Source organism: Rhinopithecus bieti, unplaced genomic scaffold (genome assembly GCF_001698545.2).
Source record: "Rhinopithecus bieti isolate Rb0 unplaced genomic scaffold, ASM169854v2 scaffold_12151, whole genome shotgun sequence".
Taxonomy (NCBI): Eukaryota; Metazoa; Chordata; class Mammalia; order Primates; family Cercopithecidae; genus Rhinopithecus; species Rhinopithecus bieti.
This window is the reverse complement of record NW_016807233.1, coordinates 708942-716716: the sequence shown is the minus strand read 5'-3', so window position 1 is coordinate 716716 and position 7775 is coordinate 708942. Positions and strand designations below refer to the sequence as shown.

Genomic DNA, 7775 nt, shown 5'->3' with positions numbered 1-7775 from the left:
CTCAAGCCTGTAATCCCAGCACTTTGGGAGGCCGAGACAGGCGTATCACAAGGTCAGGAGATCGAGACCATCCTGGCTAACACAGTGAAACCCCGTCTCTACTAAAAATACAAAAACTAGCCGGGCGAGGTGGCGGGCTCCTGTAGTCCCAGCTACTCAGGAGGCTGAGGCAGGAGAATGGCGTAAACCCAGGAGGCAGAGCTTGCAGTGAGCTGAGATCCGGCCACTGCACTCCAGTCCGGGCGACAGAGCGAGACTCCACCTCAAAAAAAAAAAAAAAAGAATTGAGACTAGTTACCTTTAAATTCTTTTTTCTTTTTTTCTTTTGAGACAGAGTCTCATTCTGTCTCCAGGCTGGAGTGCAGTGGCACAATCTTGGCTCACTGCAACCTCCACCTCCTGGGTTCAAGTGATTCTCCTGCCTAATCCCATTATTATTTAGTTTTCACAGTGGAACTCTAAAGACCCTTCATCCTGAGGGTAGCTAATTTCTTTCCTCTACGCATTCTGTATTGTGATTGACTACAGAGATCTATCTTTCTATAGGTATTTCATTTGTAACTTGGGGACACTTGATGATGGCAGTGTGACTGAGCAGATACAGTCTAGCAATAAAGCAGTGCAGGCAGAGACTAGAAACTTGGGACCTGGACAAGGAGGCTCACACCTGTAAACCAAGGTTTTATAAAATTTGTTTCCACAGATGAGGTATTGCTTATGTTGCCCAGGCTGCTCTCAAACCCCTGGCACCAAGTGATCCTCCCACCTCAGACCCTCAAGTCTCTGTATAGACTTAGTCACCCCACTTGGCTTCAATTCTTATATGAAGCAAAAGTAGGCCTGGCAAGGTGACTCATGCCTGTAATCCCAGCACTTTGGGAGGTCAAGGCAGGTGATCACTGAAAGTCACGAGTTCAAGACTAGCTGGGCCAACATGGTGAAACCCCGTCTCTACTAAAAATACAAAAAGTAGCCAGGCATAGAGGTACATGTCTGTAATCCCAGCTACTCAGGAGGCTGAGGCAGGAGAACTGCATGAACCTGGGAGGTAGAGGTTGCAGTGAGCCAAGATCATACCACTGCACTCCAGCTTGGGCAAGAGAGTGACACCCTGTCTCAAAAAAAAAAAAAGAAGCAAAAGTACCAAAATACTCTTGCCCCAAATACAGGTTGGAGTTAACAGCATGGTCACAAGTTTAAGATAAATTGTGGCTTTATAAACACTAGTACTAGAATCATCTAAAAAGCTTTTAAAAATACTGATGTCCAGTCCCACCACAAAAATTCTGATTTAACTGGTTTGGGGCATACTCTGGGCAACCAGATTTTATAAAGCTCCCCAGATGATTCTAATCCGAAGATGAAAACCACTGAGAAAAAGGAACAAGTTAACATCATGAGGAACAATGAGACAAACACAGAAAATTGAGAATGTAAAACATTCTACAGGATAAATGATTCGGTCTCCAGTAAACCAATGACACAGAAACAAGACTATTCAAGATAAGAAGAGATTGAAGATAATCAGGGCAGGGCCGGGTGCGGTGAATCACGCCTATAATCCCAGCACTTTGGGAGGCTGAGGTGGGCAGGTCACAAGGTCAAGAGATGGAGACCATCCTGGCCCACACGGTGAAACCCCCCGTCTCTACTAAAAATACAAAACTTAGCTGGGTGTGGTGGTGCGTGCCTATAGTCCCAGCTACTTGGGAGGCTGAGGCAGGAGAATCGTTTGAACCTGGGAGGCGGAGGTTGCAGTGAGTTAAGATCACACCACTGCACTCCAGCCTGGCGATAAAGTGAGACTCCATCTCAAAAAAACAAAACAAAAATCAGGGCAGGTGTGGTGGCTCACACCTGTAATTCCAACTTTGGCAGGAGCATTTGAGACCAGCCTGGACAACATAGTGAGTCCTCTTCTCTAGGAAAAAATTTGAAAAAAAAAAAAACTTAAGCCAGGTGTGGTGGCACATGCCTGTGGTCCCAGCTACTCAGGAGGCAGTGGGCTGAGGTGGGAAGATTGCTTGAGCCTGGGAATGGAGGTTTCAGTGAGCTGTGATCATACCACTGCACCCCAACCCAGGTAACAGAGTGAGACCCAGTGTGGGGCGGGGAGAGAAATCAATCAATGCATGTATGGACCTTGTCTGAAGACCAAATCAAACTAATTGTAAAAGACACCTAGGGAACAAAAGAAAATCTGGATACGGACTCTGTGATATTGGCACTTGATGGTATAATAAGGAGTCCTTATTTTTTAGAGATGAAGTCCCACAAATTTAGAGATGAAATGTAATGTCTGGAATTTGCCTTAAAACATTTCAACACATTAACCAATGAAATGAACGGCTTTATGGCATTTGCTTAAAAACAAGGGAGCAGGCAATATGCAACATTCTCTCATAATCACTGAAGTCGGAAAACAGGCACCTAATGGGTGGGTCACTATTCTATTGCTTTTGTTTGAAGATTTTCATTGATAGTTTATTAAAACATATGTATACCTCAAACAGAAACCAAAGTAAATATAGCAAGTTAGTAATGTTCAAAATTCAAATTTGTTGGCCAGGCGCAGTGGCTCATGCCTGTAATCCCAGCACTTTGGGACGCAGAGGCTGGCAGACCACCTGAAGTCAGGAGTTCAAGACCAGCCTGGCGACATGGTGAAATCCCTTCTCTACTAAAAATACAAAAATTAGCCAGGTGCCTGTAATCCCAGCTACTCAGGAGGCTGAGGCAGAAGGATCACTTGAACCCAGAAGGCAGGGGTTACAGTGAGCCAAGGTTGCTCCTCAAACCAGACTGTCTAAAAAAAAATAATAATAGGCCGGGCGCGGTGGCTCAAGCCTGTAATCCCAGCACTTTGGGAGGCCGAGACAGGTGGATCACGAGGTCAGGAGATCGAGACCATCCTGGCTAACACTAAATAATACAAAAAGCTAGCCGGGCGAGGTGGCGGGTGCCTGTAGTCCCAGCTACTCAGGAGGCTGAGGCAGGAGAATGGCGTAAACCCGGGAGGCGGAGCTTGCAGTGAGCGGAGATCCGGCCACTGCACTCCAGCCCGGGCGACAGAGCGAGACTCCGTCTCAAAAAAAAAAAAAATACACACACAAAAAAATTGTAATAATTCAAATTTGTTGCTGGTATAGAGGGGTGCATTATATTATTCTCATTTGTGTACATTGAAATAACTTTTTTTGTTGTTGCTTTTGTTTTCAGACAGGGTCTGGCTCACCTAGGCTGGAGCACAGTGGCTTGAACAGAGCTCACTGCATCCTTGACCTCACTTCAGGCAGGTCTGGAACTCCTGGCCTCAAGCGTCCCACCAAAGTGCTGGAATTACAGGTGCAAGCACCACAGCTGGCCTGGAATACTTCTTAATAAGATATTTCTAAAAGACTTTGAAAGTTTAGAAGGTATACACATACCATTAACAAAAGAATAATTCTCTACACAGGAGGTTCATCATCATTCGGTCCTGGGGGACTGGAGGGCAGAGAGGAAGGTAAAAAGAAAGGATACCCACCAGACAGACCAAATCAGGGAGGCAGTAAGAGATGCCATATGTCACAGCCAAATCACAGCCGTATGATCACAGAATTTAAATGACTTTAAACAATAGTAAGTAGGGTTTTAAGCAATTCTAGCAACAAAAGCCAAAAATCTTCTATATATTTTTTAGGGTTTTTTTTTTTTGGCTTTTTTTAAGAAACTAGGCCTTGCTCCATCTCCCAGGCTGGAGTGCAGCGGCAGGAGGATAGTTCAATGCAGCCTCAAACTCGCAGAGTCAAGCGATCCTTCCGCCTCAGCCTCCGAAATAGCTGGGACTCACAGGCACGCACCACCACATCCGCCTAATTTTTCTGTTACTTATTTTTTGTGGAGACAGAGTTGGTCTGGAACTCCTGGCCTCAAGTGCTCCTCCCACCTCAGCCTCCTAATGTGCTGGGATTGCAGCTATGAGCCACTGCACCCAGCCCCTATAAATGTATTTTAAAAGTAACTTTTCCAGTAGTTACAGCACTACATTTGTTTCAAGTTATTTTCTCTCAGGTAGCACGACTACAGCATCATAACCAACAGTGCTTTTCCGCTTCACCGATAAGGCTGTATTATCCGTGGAGAAAACTAAAAGAGGGCGTCCTTTAAATGTTTCCTCAACGTTTACAAAAAAACTATCTCAAAATGTCTAACTCAAGAAAACAAATTGCCATCATCAGAATTTTTATAACTCATTCTCTTGAAAACATCCACTTTTAAGTGTTGACTTCAAAATCTAAGAAGGCAAATATTAAAATTACTGGCTACTTGCACCAGGCTTCAAGTTTTAACTGCTCACGGAAATAACATATCCTCTGGTTTCTTTTATTGTCTCTAATTCAAAACCGGTAATCTTCTAAAACTGTTTCTTCTTCTTTTCACTTGCTACCATACTCTACCGCTTAAGGGTTACAGGTCTTCAAACTGTGGTAAAAGATCACTCAGAAGCTCTTTTTCCTCTCACTTGTTTTCCTTATACAAGATGCTGAACATGGCCTGGCAATCAACGAATTTCCTTTGTCCTAATAACGAAATGGCAAAAATACATTCCTGAAAAATGTCTCCAGTAAAAACAAACGAATCCCTGCAACTGCTGTTAACTACAGATAAAAGCAAGTTATATACAGAAATTAACCAGGTTCACAAAAGAAATGAGACTGTAATGCACGATTAACCGAGCTCAAAAAAAATGTGTCTATTTAAAGCACTTTATTATCTACAGCAAGATCAATGTGAAACTCATCAGTCAACTTTCTAAGGCGTTCAACAAATATTGTACAGGAGAAAAGAGCACAAGTATTACAGTAGCATATTCACACAGCTGCAAGATTTTTATGACGCTGCTGCGGCCAAAACAAAAAATAAAAAGCTGAACACAAGAACATTTCTCCACCTTCAGAGACCAGTGATTCTATTCCTAAGGAACAAGTGGGGGACAGACCCGGGCGGGGCAAGACAGGAGAGGCCAATCAGAGCGCGAGTTACAAGCGCGGTGGAGGTGGGGGGAGCGGATGAAACCGCTCCGTTGAATGGCTGGCTGCGCACGCCACACCCCGCAGAGGCGGCCGCACCTGGAGCCCCACCCCTGCCGCAGGACCTCCGCGAGTCGCCCCCACCGCTCCGCCCCGCGCCGCCCCCCATGACTGTTTCCTGCCAAAACAAACCTGGCCGCCTCAAAAACAAAACAGAATATTCAGCGGGGAAGGCAGCTGTCCTGGGGCCGCCCTCCAGTGCGGTTCACACTTTGCACCCCACAGGCCGGGGTCCCCGCGAGGGGAAGGGGCAGGGGCGGGGGCGGTGCACGGAGAACCCGGGGAGCAAACGTGCCCAATGCTCTCACCAACTCCTCGTAGCTCCTGTTGTGCTCGTTGCCCTCCCAGTCCAACCTCTTCGGCAACAACTGGAAACACGAAATGGCCGACGGAGTGACCCAACCGCTCCGGGCGGGGCGGGCGGGGGCGGGAGGCGGGGGGCGCGGGCGCAGCATCCCTCAGGCAAGGTCGGGAGGGAGACGCGAAGGGAGCGCGAGGGACGGGCGCGCGGGGACGGGCGGGCACAGACCTGGTACTGCTCCAGCTCCTGCACCAGCACCTGCGGCCGAGAGACGCGCGGTCAGGGGTGGGGCCGGGCCCGGGGCGCGTCCCCTTCACCCCCGCCCTCCACCCGCGACCCCCGGCGGCGGGGACACCGGGGACGCCAAGTCCGCAGCCGCCCGCGGGCCCGCACTCACCTGGGCCGCTCTCCGACATGGGCCCGCCGATAAGTACCGGGCGATGAGGAAGTACAGCTCTGCGGGAAAACAGGGAGTTGGGTCAAGCCGGGCAGGGAGGGGACGGGGACCGGGGACGGGGACCGGGACCGGGACCGGGGCCGGGGGAGCCAGGGAAGCCGAAGCAGCTGGGAGCGCCAGGACGGGGGTGGCACGGCCTCGCGTCTTACCCGACTCGATAAGAGGCACCGGGCGTCGGGCGGACGAGGGCTCCGCCATGGCCGGACACGGGGCAGGAGGCGGGAGCGAGCGAGCGAGCGGAGCGTGTAGGCCGCGCCGAGGCCTGACCGGGCTGGCGTCCCCTCTCCTCAGGCGCGCGCCGCCGCCGCTGCCGCCGCCATGCCGTGCGCGCCGCCTGGTCCGACGCCTCCGCGGGGGAGGAAGTAGTACCTCACAGGAGACGGAAAGTAGTCCCTCCGTGGGGGGCGGGGGCCTCGGCGCCAAGGGGGGACTGGAGCTCGCATCCCGCCCGGGAAGGCGAGCCTCGTTCCGCTGTCTGTCTCCGGGGACTCGATGAGGAGAAAGTGACGCGGGGGCAAAGACCTGGGCGCCCAGGGTAGCGGCCGCGAGTGGGGGAGGGGAGGGCGCGTGGCTCGGATCCCTGCGCGTGATGAGGCGGCCCCCAGGCTTTGTGAGGCGGCAGCGCGACGCCGGGCGGTCCAGCAGCGTGCGGGTGCCGGGGACGGAAGCGCGGCCGCAGGAGGGGGCGAGTCACCGCCGCCCCCCGCGGGACCTGGGTCCTCTACGCAGGACCGCAAGGGCCCGGAGCCGCGGGTTCGGCAGGGTTGCCCGCTCCGGGTCGCTCGGAAGGGTGATTTCACGAACCAGTCGTCTGGGGCCAACGCGTAATGCTCCCCACGATAGACCCCTCGCTTCGAGGACGCGAAAGCTTTGAAAGTGAGGATTGGCTCGCCGCGCCTCTCGCAGAGGGGAACGCCGCCCGGACCCGCGCTCCTGGGGTGGGGGCGTCGGCTACCGGCGTTGCCGGAGCGCCTGCGGCGCTGAAGGCCGCCGAGACCCAGCCGCAGCCCCCAGAAGCCAGCAGCCCGGTAGAAAATTACATAAAATGCAGCGCTTCGCCGAGGGGGTGCGAGTCGGGGGAGCAGCGCGCAGCTGCGGCTGACAGCTCGGCCGGATCCGTCCAAGCATGGACAGGAAAACGGGATTGAGGGGAGAAGGCGGTGCAGACGGGCCGCAGACCCTCCCTGAGAAGAGAAGCCGGAAACTCGGGAGCCATGTGTAGTTAGAATCCTCTTGGAAGACTAGTAGGATGTGAGGTTGGAGAGGTGGACGAGGACCAGAGAATTCCCTTGTCTTGCCAGGCTTCTGACCTAACTGTATGAGTTTCCTCAGTGCATCCAGCCTGCCCTGCTCTGACCCCTAAAGTACAGCGGTAACCCTAAATGGTGTCCCTGCCTTCCTGGAGTGCGCCTTAACGTTCTGATTCTTCCTCATGGCAATAACCCACACACCACATAGAGGTTAGATGTGGTTCAGGTCAGACTCTAGGGCAGGACTCACTGCCTGCACCTTGTCTTGGCTCCACCAGCTTGACCTCGAGCAAGTCACAACCTGTGGGTCTCAGTTTTCCTTACCAGTAAACCGTAGATAATTCCTCACTAGTAAACAGACAATATTTGTGCCTGCCTCACAAAGTTGTGAGAATTTAATGAATTAATGTGTTCTGGCATATAGTAAGCACCGTGTACAAGTTGGCTTTTTTTTTTTATTTTCTTGAGACAGGGTCTTGCTCTGTCGCCCAGGCTGGAGTGCAGTGACACGATCTCACCTCACTGCAACCTCTGCCTCCCGGGTTCTAGCGATTCTCATGCCTTGGCTTCCCGAGTAGCTGGAATTGCAGGCACGTGCCACCACGTCCGACTAATTTTTATGTTTTTAGTAGAGATGGGGGTTTCACCGTGTTGGCCAGCCTGGTCTTGAACTCCTGGCCTCAGGTTATCCACCC

The 7775-nt window shown here is 51.7% G+C and overlaps 2 protein-coding genes across 2 annotated transcripts in view; both read right to left on the bottom strand.

Annotated features, from left to right (window-relative positions):
* BRWD1 (bromodomain and WD repeat domain containing 1) overlaps positions 1–6348 on the bottom strand; it is a 129623-nt gene extending 123275 nt beyond the window's left edge. The window contains exons 1-4 of the mRNA XM_017880685.1: positions 5980–6348; positions 5771–5829; positions 5602–5631; positions 5381–5440 (exon numbers count right to left, since the gene is read on the bottom strand). Of these exons, the coding sequence (XP_017736174.1) occupies positions 5381–5440; positions 5602–5631; positions 5771–5829; positions 5980–6028 (198 nt within the window). The 5' untranslated portion in view covers positions 6029–6348. The remainder of the gene's footprint in view (positions 1–5380; positions 5441–5601; positions 5632–5770; positions 5830–5979) is intronic.
* Positions 6349–6520: 172 nt separating this feature from the next.
* On the bottom strand, positions 6521–7516 carry LOC108535029 (putative uncharacterized protein encoded by BRWD1-AS2). Its single transcript, XM_017880699.1, is given in 1 exon segment — positions 6521–7516. A coding segment is annotated over 1 exon segment (438 nt). The 5' UTR covers positions 6959–7516.
* Positions 7517–7775: the final 259 nt, after the last annotated feature.